This window comes from Sebastes fasciatus, chromosome 1 (assembly GCF_043250625.1).
Source record: "Sebastes fasciatus isolate fSebFas1 chromosome 1, fSebFas1.pri, whole genome shotgun sequence".
NCBI classification, from domain to species: domain Eukaryota; kingdom Metazoa; phylum Chordata; class Actinopteri; order Perciformes; family Sebastidae; genus Sebastes; species Sebastes fasciatus.
This window is the reverse complement of record NC_133795.1, coordinates 19,063,832-19,084,305: the sequence shown is the minus strand read 5'-3', so window position 1 is coordinate 19,084,305 and position 20,474 is coordinate 19,063,832. Positions and strand designations below refer to the sequence as shown.

Sequence of the window (20,474 nt, the reverse complement as noted above, 5' to 3'; positions counted from 1 at the left end):
CCGTTTATTTGTGGTTTGCATTGCATGTGGTTGTCGCTAGATCAGATATTATACTTTTAATCATTTCTAACAGCTGATCTACGATGGCTTTGCATTTTGATTTATTGATGTTTGCTACTTGCTTGCCATTCCAGTCACGAGCTTTGTAATTGTTTAGTTTCCTCTCCTAATGCATGCTGGGAAGTGTCAGCCACTCATCCTCACCCCCCTAACATCCTTTCCATGTCCCGCCTCTCACAGATGGCGCTCGGCCACTCGATCCATTCCCCTCCGGTCAGTTTTTTCCATAGAGCCTTGTGAAGTTTTCCCTTTCTCTATTGCCATACCCGTCGATCTTTACCTCCAGACAGAATGGCCCTGGAGCTCAGAGCTTGGAAATGTCCATCCTACACAACGTTAAGGACGATGCATAATCTTTGGAGCTCAATCTGCTTGAAAAGCTGAAAATCGTGATGAGATTTTTAAGAAATGTCATCTTTTTGCTTTCCTTAAAGTTGTGTAGGCCACTGCAGCTTCACAGATTTGTGATTGAATGCATCAATATTAGGTAAAAACAGATACGTCACGTAGAAACAGAGCAACTAAAAACTAGATTAGGCTTCAGTTACAGTCCTCAAATGAAAGCATCCTATTACCATACAGTCATCAGGTAAGAATGTGTGCAGAAGACACTGAATTAGTCCTCCTTTTTGTACATTTACACTGCTGGTGCTGAGTTTGAGGTTCTTTGATGATCTTGTGTTTGTGTCTCTGTGAGTGATTGTCTCTGTGTTTTGTTCTGTCTTCCTGTAGTGAGCTCTTAAAGCTCAGAATGGAGCTCATGTGTAGCGCAGGTGTGTAGCCTCCAGTCAGGTGCATGAACACTCCAACAGCAACTCTCTACTCTTTACTGCCTTTCCTCCTCTTCCTATCCTAGTACGACTCAATCTGTCTGGTTTTATTTCCTGTCGCAGTATTGGTCTCTATCTCTGGTTTCCTCCTCCCTCTCTGTCTTTCTCTGTCGTTCATTCACCTCTCTCTCTGCACCGGACTGTGAGAGCGCCCTGCTATGGCAGTTTTGTTGCAGGGCACTACTGACATGCATGAGTTGCTGCATTGCTATGAGTTCACCAATGGCTCCTCCTCATCATCTTAAAATGTCTTGCGTGTGCGTGCAGTGCTTCCCCAGCAGCAACGTGGCTATGCTGAACGCATGCTCCATCAGCGCTGTGGACAGGATTACCTAAAGAACCTCCTCAAGCTAATTCTACATTTTATTTTTTTATAATTTTCTGCTCATTCTGCACCTCATACTGACGGTTTGTGAACGTGCTGAGGGATTTGAATGAAGCCATATCTGTCTGGAGTATCTCTTTGTTTTCAGTGCTGAGACTCCTGATATGATTCAGTGTTCTTTTGCAAAAAAAAAATCACATCATCATTATACAGGTTCGATCTAACCGCCACCACTTTGATTGATTTTATTTTGCACCTGGACTTTTCTCTGTGTACAAATGCTCGCTGAATACTGCTGATATCTTGCGATTTGTTGTTTATGACATGAATCACAAACTGTGTATGGGGGTGGATTTGTAGGAGCGTATGTGTAGATCAAATTATTTTATTATGCTCAATCTCTTTTTGACCAGCAAACACTTTCATCTCTCAGCCACTGAGAAATACTGGGTTTACATAAAATCATTACAACCGTTGTCAGGCTATTAAATAGGCGTTACCGGTCGCTGTAAGCATCATAGATGTGAGTCAATAGGGGCCTACTACACCCAATAGTAGGTTTGGGTTAGGTTGAAAGAACGTATAATAGAAGACGACAGCAACCTCTAGTGACCGTAGTGATTATAACAGAAGCAGAAACACTGTAATATCGACGGCATGAAACTCCTTAAGGGGTGGAGGTCGGGGACGACAGACTAAAACACAGGGTTTTCACCCAGGGTTTGCATCCCATGTGAAACCACCAATATGTAGTCATCTTTGTGTTCGCAAGCTTTATGTTTCACTTTCGCTTTTGAAACATAGTCATTTTAAGCCAAAACACAATATTTTTTTCTAAACTTAACTACGTGTTTTTGTTGCCAAAACCTAAAGAAGCGGTTTTGTTTGTGTTCAAAATGTAACGTTTAATTCAGTTTCACAATGTGTTGCTTTTAAGTTTCACTTTCACCACATAGTAGGCGTAGTAGGTCCCTACTGACCCACATCTATGGTGCTTATAGCGACCGATAACGCCTATTTAATGGCCTGATAACAGCGCAACTGTCTTACATGTACTCCAATCCTTTTAATGGGTGCCATTAATGATACACACAATGTATGATTTTTGTCCAGTTAAATCATATGTTGATATGCCTGAATCTGTCGCCTAAATGTTGATACAAATAATAATTAGCTATGACTCGAAGCTCTGTAAGAATAGCATACGGTGCTTCTATCATGACATGAATTCATAACATTTGTTACGTCAGTGAGTTAACTTCTCATTAACGTTGTCTGAAGCTTGGCGAAGACATCTCAACCATAAAGTATTCATTCAGTCCCGTCCTCAGTAATGACCATTACACCGGGGGAGTGATAAAGTTGTGTACCAGTCTTACATGTTACTAAGTAATTAAGTAATTCCATGTTGTCCGTCAGTCTACGTAGGAATGTTAAGCTGTAAACCTGTTGTGTGGCAGTCCTTTAAAGTGTTAAGATAATGTGTCATGTCTGTCATTATATTAAGTGTAAATAGACGGCGATACGTGAATGTCTGTCTTTGTCATAGTGAAACAAGACAGTTTTGTCCCGTCAGTCAGAAGAGTAGTGACTTTGTTCTGTCTGCGTCTTGACTGACGTGTGCTGGCCGTTGTGTGAAAAAGACTTTTCCAATGTGATGTTTACATGTTTGGCCCCAATGTGTGTGAGACCTTCGGGCTCTGTACAAGTCATTAATCCAGGTCTTTGATTTTAAAGCCAACGGAGACTCCTCAGGTGGATGAGCAGGGGGTAAGATGCTCCGCCCCCTTCAGGGCCATGCCATGTTAAGATCTGCATTCCTTTGTTTGGTATTTTTCTGTTACACCTCCTATGATCTATCGCTTTCATTTACTCTCTCATGGTATGATCCCATTCTCTGTATTGTTTCGTTTTTTTCTTGTTTTGTTTGTTGATTGATTTGCATATATCTTTAAAAAAAAAAAAGAATTGCTACCCATTTTCCTAAATGTTTGGAGTTATTTCTAAGGAGAGTGTGTCACTCAAACGTGACGCTGCGTGTCTTGTTAGGTGGGAGTGGTTTTTATTGCCGCTCCTCACGTTTGTGCTGTTGACACTGCTACATGGTCTCTGCCACCATTGTTGCGTGGCGGTAGTGACCTATGGATGACCCCTGGGATCAGGTCACCTAGCTCTGACCTGTGAACCTTCTGGCCGACCCGTTCGGGTTGGCCCCACTGTGACTCCGCATGCAGTGACTCTGGACTGAGGGTGCCATGCTTGTGCAGATGTGACCTGTCAAGTATGGCAAGGTCTTCTCCAGCATGCCTGCCTCCTTGCTTCCTCCCCTGTAGGTCTGTACAGTGACAGGGCTCCTGACAGTGCTTTGGACGCAGACTAACAGAAGCATATCAGCTGCAGCTACACTGCTTTAGAGACTCTGTTTGATTACGATTTGACCAGAAGTTGTCTAAAATCTGCAGCCTTGTAAAGAACAACTGCACTTTGATAGTAGATGTTGTCTAGGCACCAGAAAACGAATCTGAGCTCAAATGCAAAACCAGGTTTGCTCTAAACATTTCCATAAGATGCAGTGCTGCTGTCTCAGCCCATATGTGTCTGACTCCGGGGTCTCGGACCTTATCATCCCGTAAAGCGCAGCCAGGTGCTCTGTGTCCACTACATGCTGTGTTGCTCTCCTGTCCTCTGACTCTGACTGTTTCTCCACAGAACACGGAGGACAGCGCTCGCATCTCCATCACCTTCTTCCGTCTGTTTCGAGTCATGCGGCTGGTCAAGCTCCTCAGCAGAGGGGAGGGCATTCGCACGCTGCTTTGGACTTTCATCAAATCCTTCCAGGTGAGGCGTAGTACGATTGTGTGATCTGCGACAGAGGGAAATATTAAAGTCACTCATATTAATCTTTTTTTTACTTTGTTTCATCGAAGGCTCTGCCATATGTTGCTCTTCTGATAGCCATGCTGTTCTTCATCTACGCCGTCATCGGCATGCAGGTTGGTGACTAAAGAAAATATTTTCCCTCTATGTTACCTGAGTCGATGAGGTTGCAGTTAAATTCATGTGCACAATATGTTCTGCTTCAGGTGTTTGGAAAGGTCGCCATGGTGGACGGCACGCACATCAACAGAAACAACAACTTCCAGACCTTCCCTCAGGCTGTGCTCCTCCTCTTCAGGTGTGGAGGATTTTATTGTCAGGGCTCATCAGGAAACTGATTCACTGTGTTTTTACTTTTTCTGGGTTACTTAAATTTGAGTGATTCAGTTGTATCCGTCTGTTCTACCAGATGTGCCACTGGAGAGGCGTGGCAGGAGATCATGTTGGCCTGTATAGCAGGGAAACTGTGTGACCCCGAGTCCGACTACAACCCCGGGGAGGAGATGACGTGTGGCAGTGGATTTGCAATAATTTACTTCATCAGCTTCTACATGCTCTGCGCCTTCCTGGTACACACAAGATTATTTAGTTATTGACTTTATAGTGCAGTATTTGCGGTGTAACATCTCTAAAGTACCATGAGATTTAAAGGTATAATATGTAACCTTTGCAGAAACATGTTAAAAAGGCCACACAATGCAACACAATTTTCATGTGCCCCTCCAGATTATCAATTTGTTTGTGGCCGTCATCATGGACAACTTTGACTATCTAACACGTGATTGGTCCATTCTGGGTCCACACCACCTCGATGAATTCAAGAGAATTTGGTCCGAGTACGACCCAGAGGCTAAGTATGTGCTTTTTTACCGACAGTATCAGAAAGTATTTCACAGTTTCTGTGCAGTTGCTTTTATCTTAAGACAGATAATGTCTTATATCTGTTTTGTTCTTATACAGGGGCAGAATAAAACATCTGGATGTTGTGACACTTCTTCGTCGTATCCAGCCGCCTCTCGGCTTCGGCAAACTGTGCCCTCACAGAGTGGCCTGCAAGGTCTCCTCTCCTCCCTCATTTTATCACCTAATGCACACAGAACTACTGATCTTGTAGCTGTGCTGTTCTGCCGTGTTAAAGGCCTCTATGTGCTCTCTTCTTTCAGAGGCTGGTGGCCATGAACATGCCTCTGAACAGTGACGGCACAGTCATGTTCAACGCCACTTTGTTTGCACTGGTGCGCACTGCTCTGAAGATCAAAACAGAAGGTTTGAGACAATTACATATACATCCCATTACACTGTTCTGCTCCTACAAACGTCCATGCAATACTCTCAATATACTGAACGTTCTCTGTGTGATTTAAAATGGCTGTGAGCTGCAGAGCTGGTTCCTTAGGGACGTTTGTTTTCCCCCGTGGAGCAGGTAATCTGGAACAGGCCAATGAAGAACTGCGAGCTGTCATCAAGAAAATCTGGAAGAGAACCAGCATGAAGCTGCTGGATCAAGTGGTGCCTCCTGCTGGTGGTTAGTGGAACCTGCCTCTGTCTGTCAATGAAATCACACACACCTTCCTGTCCTTCTGTTATATAGTTTGACACACAAACCAAGCTAAAGCAGCTCGCACACACACACACACACACACACACACACACACACACACACACCATATGCTGCCCACATGCTGTTTGCAGTTAATTACTGGAAACTGCTCTTTCATAACTCAAACACCTTAAATACAAACTAGCTCACACACATTGATTCTTACGACGGAGTATTAGGGACACATTGAGGAAAAAATAAATAAAACTGAGAATTCGAGAATAAAGTCATAATATTACAAGAATAAACTCATAGGTTTACGTGAAAAAAGTTGTAATATTATGAGTATAAAGTCATTTGTTTAGGAGAAAAAAAAGTCGTAGTATTATGAGAATAAAGTCATTATATTATAAAGTAGTAATGTTACGTGTTATTTTAGAGGGGAAATAGAGCAGCGTGTCTTGTGAAGTTATACTTTAGTATACAGTAGGTTTCACAAATAACAAAATACTTAATATTTTGGCACATCAGTACCACATAATCATAAGTATCAGGACCTTGAAAAGATTGTGCAAGAGACTGCGTTTATACGGAATAAAGAATCACACGGATCTGGGGGAAATTACTTTTTTGTGGAGGAGGAAATTACTTTTTTCACTTAAAGTTATGACCATATTCTCATCATTTTACGATTTTTTTTCTTGTAAAGTTATGACTTTATTCTCATTAAATTACGACTTTTTTCTCCTAATATTATGACTTTATTCTCAAAATCTCCTGTCCCCTCAATGTGGCCCTAATACTGCGTCGTAGATTCTCACACACAAGTAAAGCTGTACATGTGCTGTTTCTGCTCTGCTCATGTTCTCCCACTCAGCAGTGTGTTTCTTATCCATGTGTGTCTTTGTTTGATCCACACTGTTCCCTTCTGCCCCGGATGCTGACGGAGGCCTCTGACTGACTGTCTGCTGGGCTTTGGGCTTGCATGGCCTTCTAGACCACTGTGCAAGTGCATGCTCTGTCCTCCTCACTAATATCTCTCTCTCGTTTCTTATTTATCTGTCTCTGTCTCTCTCTCTCTCTCCTTTCTCTGACTCGCTCATTTGAGACTCTTTTTCTCACCGCTTGAGCTTCCACAGCTTATTCTTCTTACACTTTTTATATCTCTGTATCCCAAAACTCTGAGGCACTTCAGAATATTCTGAAGCAGTTCTGTTTTAGGGTGGTGGCATGGAACTAGTGTTGCCTCTGTCTCCGATCTCTGTCCCCAGCGTGCTTGCTCAAAGTGATTCAGACCCCTGCTTCAGAATGATTCTCACACAAATAAATACAAATCCAATGGGACAAAAATACATGCAACAACATGCCCATACGTAGTACAATGCTCACTGACATCATATAACAAAAAGGCATACATGAGCACAAACAGGTGAATTTACGCAAACATACTGACATGTATGATGCATACTGTAGATCTGCTTGCTTGCATGTGCTAAAGTAATAAATTAAATGGCATTCCCGACATTTAAAAAACACAATTTGGTTCATACACCCTCCTGCCTCCCAATAAAAATATCAAAACATTTGAACAAATTTAAAAAGTGTTTCAAAGGTAAATAAATTGTTTAAGATAAATGTTATCTAAATAAGAGAAGTTACATTATTCACAGCTTTAGTGGGTCATATCAGCCCGTCCTCATTCCCAGGGCGTCAAATACCTACGCTTTGTCACGGCTGTCGGCATTCGATACCGCCGCACAAGGGCTTTACACTATCTATAATGTAAACTCATCTGAGGCAACAGTAAAAGTTGGCCGGGAGTGTGTTTATGTATTATAAAGAGTGAAAGGAGATCGCCGTTTGTGTCCTGTGCGTTAAGTTTCACTTTTACGTTGCAATCAGCTGTTCGTTCGTGTCCCGTGTCCACAACATTAAGTCACATTTTCACTGTACAAATGTAGTCATTTTAAGCCCAACCATGTTGTTTTTTCCTAAACTTAACCAAGTGGTTTGTTGCCTAAACCTAAGCAAGTGTTTTTTGTTTAGTTCACAACATTAGGCACGTTTTAATGCGACAGAAAAAGTGATGCCGAGGGGTCTGACAAAGCGTCAGTATGTGACGAGTTGGGATGAGAAAGTGTTGGTCATATTGATACAATTGAATCCATTCAATTTAAAACCAAACATACATATAAGGTAGAAGATATCATCTAAAGCTGTTCAGATGTAGCAATACACAAACATAACATGAAGGTTTTGTAGCAAATATTTGATTTACTGTTCTTTTTGAAACACAGCAAAGGATCTCATGTGGTGCAGATTGAGGTACAGTATATACGCCATCAAGATGGATGTATATAATTGGGATATTAAATAATTTTTGGTTGATTGGTGGTTGAAGAGTGCCTCACTTGTCTGCAGTCCTGAGGTGATGGAGCCACAGTTTTTAGGAGAATAACGGGAGGGGAGAGGAGCCTCTCCCTCTCTCTCCCAGGGTGCTGTGTGTAGTGACCTGCTGACACAGGAAGCATTTGTGTGGTCTGTTCACTCAGATGATGAGGTAACCGTGGGGAAGTTCTATGCCACCTTCCTGATACAGGACTACTTTAGGAAATTCAAGAAACGTAAAGAGGAAGGCCTGGTGGGGGCTCACCCGACGCAGAACAACACAGCTATCGCTTTACAGGTGAGTCTCACCGTGTTTGAGTTTATATTATTTATGAGAGAGAGAGATTGTTTGAAATTGTGTGGATTTATGAGCATTGCAATTCTGTTGTGTCAAGTCTGTAAAATGTGTCTTTGTGCATTTCATTCAAATATCATTAAGTGTGCTAATGTTATGGTTTATGATCCAGCAGGACGCTCATGATCTTGGTGTACAGTATGAATCTGTTACTGTGTTTTTTTTTATGTTTCCAATGTGTGAATTTGCGTCTCTGCCTCTTTAAATATCATAGATGTTGATGTTAAGCGTGTGTCATCGTCTCCAACCATCATTTCATGTCATGAAATTCACATGCAAAGCTTGTCGCCATTTCTGTTACCTTTATAATGTATGATATATGGCAACACCATACCCCCATATATCATTGTATGACAGTAAACAACTTTTAATTTATTTATAATGACATTTTTGTGTATATGGTGCTAATTTGGTTACGTACACCTACACAGTCAAGGAAAGGAGGAAAAGTAATGATTCACTCCCTGCCACATGTGTGAGACAAAGCACAGCTGGATGCTACACGAGACATTTTCAGCAGCGTAATCCTCACAGCAGGCTGCATTCAGGAGAGCACATCTGTCTGTCTGCGTGTTCTCATCTCTCACAGTCTGTCAGTAATGTAAATGTCAGGTGTTGCATATTCCAGCACAGGTGTGTGTGTGTGTGTGTGTGTGTGTGCCCAGTGTGTGTGGTGGTTGTCACTCTGAGATTTTGCTACTGTGAGTTGTGAGATGAAGGTCCCCGCTGTAGCGTTTAGCCCTCTTGTTGTCATGGTTACAGGCTGGCCTTCGCACGCTTCATGATATTGGGCCCGAAATTCGGCGAGCGATATCATGTGATCTGCAAGATGACGAGCTAGTAGACTTTATTCCAGAGGAAGACGAGGAAATTTATAGGGTAACTGATTTAATTTTACATGACAGGATATAATTTGAATATTGTGCTTGTAAAGTTACTTGTTGGTGTTTTCCATAGTCATGTACAAAAAAAATGCACTCAGAGAAATATCAATCAGCTAAATATGTAGTAGATGTGTTATTTATGTTGCTACAATATGTAGCTTTTTGTTCATTTGGTTTGGCTTCCTTTTGTTTTTCCTCCATTTCAATTCCAACAAACTACAGTTCATTTATGCTCACGTCATGTACCATGCAACCAGCTTCTGAACTTCTTTTTGCTCATACAATTTCTGAAAAAGAAAAATCAGCCCTGAGTCTTAACATCAATAGCACATTTTGTTCTGCTGCTTTGTGAGAAGTAGAAGCCTCTGGTGGTTTTACTTTGAGCGTTCCTTCACAGCGCAACGGCGGCCTCTTCGGTAACCACCTCATGAACGGTGGTCATCGGCGATCCAACGGCCACCAGACCAACGCAACGCAGCGCCCCCTGCAGGTGCAGCCTCCGCCTCACTACGCCCACATGGAGCAGCCGGTGGGACGGCTGTCTCGAGCCAACGCCATGTCCCACCCCAACCACCATCACCACCACCACCATCACCACCGCCACCACAACTCCTACGGCAAGTCTCCCAAATCCACCAACATCAACCTCAACAACGCCAACGTGTCCAGTCTGCCCAACGGAGGTCACCATCGTTACTACGAACACGCACCTCCCAATGGCTACCCGGGTCTTCGCAACGCCTACTACGACTACGAGAAGCCTCGGACGCCCCAAGGTCAAAGGTATACACACACTGATCATCAGCCTTTGAGCTGCTGCAGAAATGTGCACCCTGTGTCTCTGAGCACATTTGTTGGGTGGTGTGTTCTTATTACGGAACTTGCCAAATGTGGAAATTTAATATTTTTTAGATAAAAAAACTATTGCAGAAGTTTTGAAATTCATCTTGTCTCACTGTTCACCTGAGACACTTCCTTAACTCCTCGTTCCCACACAGTTTTGTGTCCGTAAATCCGTAAACGGATTACGCCCCCCTAGTGTTCAGTGCAAGGAAATGCATCTCTTTATGAATAGAAACACCACCGCAGATATGGGAGAGAAGTTACTAAATAGATATAAAACTGTGTTATTATATCTACGAGTTACTGTCTGTTCTCAGCCGTCCAGTCGAGATGAGTCACATTTACAACGTACATTTTTTTTCTATTTTCCCATACGTACTGAGCTACTGCCGCCCCTACTGCCCCCATAGAGCTGTATTTCAATCATCAATCAGTTTATTCATTTGCTAATTCCACATTAGCATTTCATGCTTACTTCAAACACATCTGAGATCACTGAGGTTCACATAGGAATGAATGAACTTCCTGTTGATTCACATACGTACACAGAGCTTTGTGGAAATGAGGCATTCCATGATATTTGACTGAGGAATGAACTGAAATTTAAAGTTCAGAGTGCTTGTTGCAACGAGAAGGACATAGTATATTATGTTATTATCTGTTGCATAAGTATTTTTTTCCCACAGGCAGGAGACCCAGCTTCTTATCAAACGTTCCCTTTTCACAAACCTTTATTGTACTGTAAACCCTTCACTCCATAATGGATCACAAGCCTACTCTCATAGTGACAGTTAATTCCATAAGTGATCAATAGTGCACTTATCTCCTGATTTCCCATGCTCTGTTTAGTCAGCCGCTGCTGTTTTTCTTTAGTACCCAATAAGTTTGGGGGACAATTTCATTGCTGCCACTTAACGAAAGAGAAATGATTTTTAGTTTGTTTCTTATCTCAAGAATAGAAAATGGAATTGTCAATCGACACTGAAGTCGACATTCGCCATCACGCTCTCTCCTCCTCATACATATATATGAGAATGCTGTATATGTTTCATATACCGTATGATATATATATACTGTATGTCATGCTTTCTCTGCCCTTTTCTCTGTGCTCTCTCCTCCCTTTCTCCTTCCTAACCAAAATGCTTTCTTTCAACCATCCCTCTGCTTTCTCGGACAGAAGGCGCTACTATGAGACCTATGTTAGGTATGTTGCTCTTCTAGGTTTGGCTCCAGCTGTATGTCTCAACAGCAAAAGAAGGACTCTTTTTTTATGTTTATTTGTTTCGTTTTGACTTGGTTTTGGATCAGGGAATGGTTGCATCCTTGCTAAGTCAGTGTTATGTGCTATATGCTGGCCAGTTTGTCTGGTTGTCATCTGCCTCTGTTATGACGCTGTTGTGTCAATGCTTTTAAAGTAGAAATAACATAAATGTTAGTGGCCAGCATATCGCTGAGAGCAGCCCTGCTTTATGCATGTGTAAAAGTGACGTGCTTGCCTTGAAAAAGGACCCAGATGCTCGAAAACAAGGAGGTGTATGAGAATGTTTTGAAAAATCTAGTCACTGTCTAGTTCTGTTTTATGATCATGTCCACCAAATTGTCCTACACTTAATTCACTCCAGAAGAGATCTGTGTTTTATTTAATCTGATGATGATGATGATCTAATGATGCTGAGATGACAGAGTGATGCTCCTCAGCTCGAAACTTCTGCCTGTTGTCTTGGTTTGGCTGTGGTTAATCTTTATAAGGGTGGTCAGTCGCATCGCTGCCCCCTGGAGGCTTGCGTCTGCATGGCAGTGCATGGCCATATTCCAGTTGCTTCCCTGAGCAGCAGCCGCAGCGAGCATGCTCTGACCCCTGTGCCCTAACCTCTCATCAGGTCTCACGGAGTCGATGGACACCACCCCACCATCCGCAGGGAGGAGGAGTTTGAAGAAGACCGCCTCTCTGGGGAGTATTACAGCGGGGAGGAGTTTTATGAAGATGACAGTATGCTGTCAGGGGACAGGTATGACCCTTTCTGACAGTATGTGTATGTGCTCAGCATAGGAAACATGTATAAAGAAACTTTATCCAAATGAAAGGGTTCAGGATAGTGTGTGCAAAACCATTGCTGTCCAACATGCTCTTTATTCTATATGTTGACAGGTATCAGAACAGTGACGCGGAGTACGAGACTCCCAAAGGTTACCATCACCCCGACAGTTACTATGAAGATGACGAGCAGCCTCTCTACCGAGACTCACGGAGGTCACCAAAGAGACGATTGCTTCCTGCCACACCTCAGGGTATCATACCCCCTGGTAATTTATACAGTTCATATATATATATATATATATATATATATATACACAATTTTTCAAGTAATACATTGTATACATTTTAGATACACTAAAACACATAATACAAACATAATATGAGTCACGACAGATTCAAACATTGGTTCCCTACACCATGTAGGATGCAAACATTGGTAGAGAGTGTAAACCTTGAGCTGTCTGATCCCGTATGCACAAAGCATATAGATGATAATTAAAGGTATAATATCTTACATTTGTCGGTTGCTGTTTGTAAACATACAGCATTTAACTGCCGAGGAAGAGAGCGAGAGCAGCGATGGTTGAGTGAGCTATAGAGTGAATGAAGAGAGGGAGCGGCGTTAGTGAGAACAAAGCAGTGAATCAGAGAAATAAAACATTATTTTCTGATTGTTTCACGGCGGTTGCGTTCCAAAGCACGAATAAACTCACTCACACTTCCAAACAACCCAATAAATAAATAAAAACACAGCACCCGTTCTCATCTCTGAAATACGGCCGCTTTTTATCTGAAGGAGCTAAGGATGTATAATGCTTGTGCCTCGGTATTAGACGACGAACTGAACTTTTTTTTTTTTTAATTCCTGCATATTATACCTTTAATAATATTAAACTGTAAAATATGAATTTGGCTCCTATGCTTTCCTGATTTTGTATATCATCCTCAGTCACCTTCTGTGATGGTGTCAAGATGGCTGATTTGCATTAATTTTCTCAATGAGCGCAACAAAAAGAAAAACTGCAGGCTGTAGGCTGGCTATAAACCAACTGTAGACTATGTCACATATGCAGCTGTGGTCATAAAACAGCTTTATCATCAAAGAGTCACTCTACTAAATGCACTCATACCAATACATTTAACACTCGCTGTATGATTTACCCACTCATTCAGTTTCATATTCCACGAGTGTTTGCATGCTGTCAAAGCATCTCCTGCATGAGGTCACTCACTGGTCCACTCCTGACTCGTTCAGGTCACAGGAGGCCATCCTTCAACTTTGAGTGTCTGCGCAGACAAAGTAGCCAGGACGAGCTTCCACACCAGCGTACCGCTCTACCACTGCACCTTATGCAGCACCAGGTAACACAGGCACTCGTCTCACATGTTTGCTCACATTGTTTTAAACACTTTTGGAATTAATTTCTTATTTCCCTCAGTCTCCACATTAAATTATATAAAACATGTATGTTTGTTGAAGCAAGGTAAACTGTGCACACATCCTCCTGGAGTAGCAGTAGTAGCACAGCTGTGTAAAGAGTTTGCATCATGTGTCTCTCCTGAACCATCAGGTTATGGCTGTAGCAGGCCTGGACTCCAGCAGAGCCCACCGCCTCTCCCCAACCCGCTCCACCCGCTCCTGGGCCACTCCCCCTGCCACCCCGGCCAGTAAAGACCAGTCGCCATACTACACCCCTCTCATCCGTGTGGACCACCCACACAGGGAGAGTGCTGCTAGCAGCCAAGTGTCTGTGCGCAAGAGTTCCTGGTACACAGACGACCCCGAGTTCTCCCAGAGGATGTACTCGCCCGTCCACCTGCAGGTGCCACCTGAGTACCACAGCCAGTACCATCAGAAGAGAGGCAGCGCCACCAGCCTTGTGGAAGCGGTGAGTTTTTGAGGCGGGATGTAGGGAAAGGAGAGGTGTGCAAATAATTTGATCTCACAGGCACATTTTTAGATTTATGCTGCTGTCAAAAACAAAACGTGACAAGCAAGATAAGTAAAACAAGATTGCAAAAATCCACAGTAAGATATTTTTTCCCCTCATTCTGTCGAGCAGGTTTTGATATCAGAAGGGCTTGGGAGATACGCCAAGGATCCCAAGTTCGTCGCTGCCACAAAGCACGAGATAGCAGATGCATGTGAGATGACGATAGATGAGATGGAGAGTGCAGCCAGCCACCTGCTGAACGGAGGGATGGCCCCGAGCGTCAACGGGGTCAACGTGTTCCCCATTCTGACTCCGAGGGATTATGAACTGCAGGACACTGCAGCCAGCTACAGCGACGAGGAACCAGAGACGGAGCCAAGAGCTCCTTATGAGGAGGACCTGGCAGATGAGATGATCTGCATCACGACTTTATAGCAGTGGCTGGAGAAATCTGCAACTTGTCAGACTACAATCAGTGGAAATAAAAAAAAAAAAAGAAAAGCATCTGTTGGTTCTGACCAAAAGAAGTGCCTTTTACATTGAAGAGAAAAGGCATAAAAAAGAGAGACACATTAGTCCCGTTCAGTTAATTGTTCTCCACCTGCCGGCAAAGGAGGTCACAACACAGAGCCAGATACCATCCCTGCTGAGGAGCACAGAGGGACTCCTCCTGTCAAAGGCCTCGAGCTGTAGGTGACGTACAAGTTCAGCCAATCAGAGATGAGGATATTGAAAGATGGACCAACTGGCAAAAAGGTGTGAGCTACTCTCTAGGACGGGTCTCTAAGGGTGATGACAATCAGATGTACGATGTCATTACCTCGGTCACTTTATTAAGGTTTGGCATATCATGCAAGTTTTCAATGCAAGCATAGAAAGGCATATCTCCTCCCGTAGTTGTTAGTGTGACTTGATCCCTTCGTTGTTGTTAGAGCAGACCGTTTAATGATCGCTACAGCCGAGTCAAAAAGTGAAGAGCTCCAGTAGAGTTGTACCAGATTATGCAGGAACTAACTGTCCTACTTATAGCATCATTCAACTTGAGATACTGTATGTACTTTTGAAGCGACAAAAGCATTTGTGATAAATGCACTAGCAGGCAGGTTATTTTAAAATTTTAGAATATCCTGATTAATATTTCATAGTTGATATGCTGTAAATTGTATTATATTACAAAAGAAACTTTGTAAAGAGATACTCTATATTTTGTAATTATGTTTCATTTAAAAGATCAGCAATATGGACCCTTGTGACTCCTTGTTATGCTATAAAAGCAGACTTGCATTATTTTATTAGGTAGAAGATTCTGATATTTATTTGCCTTTTATTCTTTTGCTTTTATGCACCCTTTATTTTGCCTATGAAAACAGCATTTTTAAGAGATTCTGCTTGTGTGACAACACTACTGCACAAGATATGCAAATGGCTTTGATTTCTTAGCTTAGGAGTACACATGTTACTTCATTAAACCAACACCAGTTGCATAAGGTTAAGCCCCCTTTAAAGGAGCATTTTTAGGATCCAGCGCTGAAATTTTATACAGATGTGATGAACACATTTGTTTGCATATTTTGTGCAGGGCATGCACAAGGATTTAAAATGCATAGTGCATTAACAATGCTGCTTTTTTAGTTGGTTTCAGAGTCAAACCTAGGTTTCGTCAGCCCCTACTGAAATGCCTTTTTGCTGCTGAAAGAACGAAAAAATGGTAGATGGTTATAACAGGGATAAATTAATATTTCGCATAGCTTGTGCTGGGATTTTCCATGACGTACTCTTTGTTGATGGTGTAATTCCATTAAACCTTTGTACTGAATCTTGGCAATCACATCTTAGCCTTCATGTGGTGTGTGAGGCCTCGCAGCCTGTGGTGGCCGGAGACACATGCACACATCCAAAGGTCAGAAACAGTCCAACGTGTTGTTGTTGTAGATGGAAGGACAGAAGGTGTCCTGGTGTCAGGATGCTGGAGAGAGGCTAAGCAATACTAACCCCCCCGCCCCTTTCTCTCTCGGCCTGCCTGGTTCCTGCATACAGTATACCTCGTTAGGCAACGGTGACAACATATCATTGTCTCAACTTACCTGTCTGTCACAGTGGAGTCTTTGAAAGATATTAGATAACGCTATTTATTAATGAGACTGGGAGGGAAAACTCACCCTGGATGCATAAAAAGGAGCAACTGAAGCCCACAAGTTGGAACAAAATGTCTTTTAGTTTTTATCAATTACCATTTATTGATCTATTACAGTGCGGATACTGGACTAAATAAACTGAAATGGCCTTTTTCAGGCATTACCATGGAGAGTTTGAGTTAGCACCAAGGGTATTTAATGTGTCGTTCATGAGTGTTTGATTTGTAGGCGAGTGCGTACTGTACTCTAATTCAACCGAATACTGTCATGAAAATGTAGGTTTTCCATTTTGTGTGCACATTGAAAGGGCTCTTTGAATTGTTTGTGAGTAAAAAAAAAAAAAAAAATGTGTTCTTGTCCTTTTGTTGATGACTGTCATATAAAAGGACCAATGCACATAAACAGGCACATTGTACTATTCGTAGCAATTACAGTACTGATGAACTGAAGATATGCATTATTTTGTAAACACTTTTAAAAGTTGTGTTAAACTAAAGATGAAAAGAACTTACTTTTACCTCATGTCAGGGATTCCTGAAAAAAAGAAAATAATGATTTGGTTCAGTCTATACCAATGGTATTTAAATATTAGCACATAGCTGTTTGTCTTTGCACAAGTAACTGTATAGTGCTTTTGTTTCTCCTTTTTCTAAACAGATTTGTGTATTAAGGTGAGACAATTTTGTACTTTTTGTGACTGTGTGTATGGTTTAGTGGAATCTATATTTGTCATTTACACCTCACCTTACAATGCTGGGAATGAAAGAGTATTAAAAAACATTTTCAAGGTGCACTGTTTCTCTGTTCGCGGGTAGGGAAAAAAATAAAATGGTAAAGTACCAGTTTACAGAGAAACACATATTGATTTGAACGTTTCTATTAGTTTTCTTCATATTGTTATGATTATAATTACTATTACAACTATTAATGTTCTGAAAGCTGTATTAAAATAGAAGATAATGTAAAATATGTACAAAAGTATGGAAAGACCCATGGTAATGTTCTCTACTTGAAAGTCTTGATATTTGCTCCTTAATGTTTTTATTCAGTAAACATCATTTCTCTTAGTAGCAAATGCTTTACTATAACCTTCTAGGTTTTTTATCAATACATTTTTTTTGTATTTTTCATTTTATTTTGGCCTTGACTTTATTTGAATCGATACTGATATTTTATTTTCTATTGATCATCATTGAATAAACTTATGCTGAATTACTGTTCTCATTTATTTGTATTCTGCACTTTTTAGAGAACAAACACTGGACACTGTTTTCATCACCACCAAGTCTGTCTGTACCTGTGACATTAAAAAATACTTGTATCTTGTCAGGGTAATGGGGAGTGGACTCGCAGACCAGGGGAATCTTAACGTTAGCCACAGGAGGTCATATGTGCTGGTGTGGACTGAGTTGAGGCGTGAAATGTGGGGTGAACTCTCATGGACCTGGGGAGCAGGAGACAGAGGGTGACCGGGTTAATCTTTCATATAATCTTGAATAGAGCGACGAAGCGCGGCACTAACTTGTGTAACTCTACCCGCAAGGGGTGGTCATGTGTAGCTGGATGAATCGTGCAGCCGAGGGCACTCCCACATCCCTCTCCTGGTCTGGGAACATTGGCGACTGATACCCATACTGCGCCAGTGGGCACGTTCAACAGAGTATTGTATGCGTACTCCGCCCAACAAGTAGATCGCTCCAGGTGGTTAGGTTGGAGGAAACCAGGCACAGATGGGGGCAGCAATCGAGCTGAATCCCCTATTGAAGTGCCGGTAAAAATTTGCAAAGTCAAGAAAGCACTGAATCGGTTTGATGGAGTCAAACTGAGGCCACTCTAGTACTACCTTGACCTTGCTGAGGTCCATCCTAACGTTGCCCTGTGACACAATATACCCCAAAAAGCTGACGGTGGAGGCATGGAACACACATTTCTCTGCCTTGACATAGAGTTGGTGCTCCAGCAACCTCTGCAGTACTAATTTGACACTTACACTGTATATAAAGATGGACGAAATGACGTGAAGCCAAAACATCTTGATCGCCCCCTGGTGGCTATCTGCAGTATAGGTCATAAATCCCGCCCCCTCCATGTTAGCGGATGGGACATGGGCCAAACTTAAAAGTCAAAGTATATGTCAAATAAATTTTCCCCAAAGATGGTTTCTGTCATTTCAGGTATTTCTTATCACGCTGATGTATGTTCAAGTATCATTTTTTTGAGAAGATTGGTTTTATTAAGTTATTTGATGCTGTAAAAAGGGGGTGAGACGTCATGATTGGCTGTGAGTCTCTCTCGCTGACACGCTGTGGCCATGCTCGACTCACGATTGGTGCGGGTGGATGACCTCGATACTGTGGCTCCACCGCCCATCGCCCGTCGAGTAGTGATCGGGCTCCACCGCCCGATCACTACTGCACCAAATAATGTCAAAATCTCAAGATGGCGGCTATTTTTGCTTCACTTACAGTGGGAGGAAGTTGAGACGCATCGTCCATCTATATATGTAGTGTATGGTTTGATGCGGGACTCATGCTCCTGATAGGAGTGGAAAAGTATCAGTATGTCATCCAGGTACATGTAAACAAATAGTTCTAGCATGTCCCTGAGAACGTTGTTACGAACGCCTGAAAGACTGCCGGAGAATTTGAAAGACCGAAAAGCATGACAAGATATTCATAGTGCTCCCTAGGTGTGTTGAATGCCATCTCCCCCTCACGTATTTGCACTGAATTCTAAGCATTTCGAAGGTCCAACTTGGTGAAGAGGGACGCACCCTGCAGGCATTCAAATGACGTGGACATGAGGGGGAGTGGGTAGTGATTCTTCACTGTGATCCTATTAAGATCCCTATAGTCTTAGCCCCCTGACTTTCTTCCCCACAAAGCCTCATCAATACAGCTCTTCATAGCATTTCAGGTCACCAGCCCCTGGGGCGGTGTAGTGCCCGGGAGGATAACGATGGCACAATCATAGGGCCTACAGTATTGGGGAGGTAGGACAGAGGCCTTCTGTTTACTGAATACTTCATTAAGTTCAGTGTACTCTACTGAGTCGGACATGAAATTGCGAGATGCACATTCAGGACCCCAACTCAACTCCGCCCCCGAACCCTAATTGATGGAGGATCGTGTTTCTTGAGCCATGGTGTCCCAGAATGAGTGGTACATTAAGTACATCAATAATGAAAATCTAAATATTTTCTACGTGTCTGTCAATGCAAGATTTAGGTGGCCAGTAGCCTAATCTTTTCAACCCACCCTATAACCCAAAGGTCGTCCATCCACTGCCGCAAGAGAGGGGAGATATGGGCAGTTAAGATTTCGTGCCAAGGTTGAGTCAATAAAACTACCCGCTGCAGATGAATTGTATTTGTTATTACCCACTATAACTCACCTGACAGAAAGGTGCGGTTGGTGACTGCCGGGAGGGGATTATTTAGACTCGGCAGAACCTCCTCATGTTCTGACGAGTCTACTCGTTTCCCTGCACATCTCTTTTCTTCTTTAGAGGACATGTACGAATGTCCATCCTTCCTACAGTACAGACAGGACCCACAGCTCTTACAGTATGCTTCTCCCTCTCTGCCCAAGAGAGCTTCATGTGCCCTATTTGCATGGGTTCATCACTGTTCGGGAGGCCCGCGGAGCAATTTGGGCATTTCCTGAGAGATGCTAAACTCCACCCCCAACATGGGGCGGAGGTGAACATGCTTTCTCTCTCTGTTGTGGTCACGGATTTGAATATTGATCTGAATTGCCACGGAAATAAATTCCTTGAGCGAGTCGGGAACTCGGTTTTTCGGTCAGATCATTTAAACAAGTCTAGTGTACTCTTGATCGTTTTTCAAGATCGGCCACCCTGCCTTTAAACTTCTCTGATAGGGCATGGATAAAGGTTGATGTCAGGGCTTCCCTGTTCCATCCCGATTCAGCAGCTAAGGGGCAGAATTCAATGGAGAACTCGGCTACTCTGACGGACCCCTGACGTAACCCCATAAGATTTTTTGCCGCTTCCTGGCCGCTTATGCCATGGTCAAAAACTCTCCTCATTCTGCCACAAAGAGAGCAGCATCAGAACAGACAGGAGTCTGCTTCTCCCACAATGCCACAGCCCATGAAAGAGCCAACAGTGACTGACTAGAGGATAAAATCTCTGGGAAACAGAGTGAAGTCGACTAAAGAAAGAGACACTGGCAGCAATGCCAGGTCCAAACTGAGAAGCCAGGCCACACAGACCTGCCCCGCTCTAACTGACTAAGCTTGAAG

General features: G+C 42.7%; 1 protein-coding gene across 15 annotated transcripts in view; it reads left to right on the top strand.

Moving 5' to 3' along the window:
* Positions 1 to 17,424, top strand: part of cacna1da (calcium channel, voltage-dependent, L type, alpha 1D subunit, a) — a 76,688-nt gene extending 59,264 nt beyond the window's left edge. For 4 of the 15 annotated variants that reach the window (XM_074635842.1, XM_074635930.1, XM_074635948.1 and 1 more), the window contains 18 exons: positions 2,953 to 2,985; positions 3,925 to 4,053; positions 4,143 to 4,208; positions 4,299 to 4,390; positions 4,502 to 4,661; positions 4,819 to 4,946; positions 5,053 to 5,149; positions 5,256 to 5,358; positions 5,516 to 5,617; positions 8,185 to 8,318; positions 9,138 to 9,254; positions 9,657 to 10,042; positions 11,280 to 11,306; positions 11,983 to 12,111; positions 12,252 to 12,406; positions 13,396 to 13,502; positions 13,712 to 14,029; positions 14,204 to 17,424. In XM_074635842.1, coding sequence (XP_074491943.1) covers positions 2,953 to 2,985; positions 3,925 to 4,053; positions 4,143 to 4,208; positions 4,299 to 4,390; positions 4,502 to 4,661; positions 4,819 to 4,946; positions 5,053 to 5,149; positions 5,256 to 5,358; positions 5,516 to 5,617; positions 8,185 to 8,318; positions 9,138 to 9,254; positions 9,657 to 10,042; positions 11,280 to 11,306; positions 11,983 to 12,111; positions 12,252 to 12,406; positions 13,396 to 13,502; positions 13,712 to 14,029; positions 14,204 to 14,509 — 2,589 coding nt within the window. In that variant the 3' untranslated portion in view covers positions 14,510 to 17,424. Of the gene's footprint in view, positions 1 to 2,952; positions 2,986 to 3,924; positions 4,054 to 4,142; positions 4,209 to 4,298; positions 4,391 to 4,501; positions 4,662 to 4,818; positions 4,947 to 5,052; positions 5,150 to 5,255; positions 5,359 to 5,512; positions 5,618 to 8,184; positions 8,319 to 9,137; positions 9,255 to 9,656; positions 10,043 to 11,279; positions 11,307 to 11,982; positions 12,112 to 12,251; positions 12,407 to 13,395; positions 13,503 to 13,711; positions 14,030 to 14,203 lie in introns of all 15 variants that reach the window. The other 11 variants (XM_074635879.1, XM_074635887.1, XM_074635852.1 and 8 more) reach the window with 4 other exon arrangements.
* The last annotated feature ends 3,050 nt before the right edge of the window (positions 17,425 to 20,474 follow it).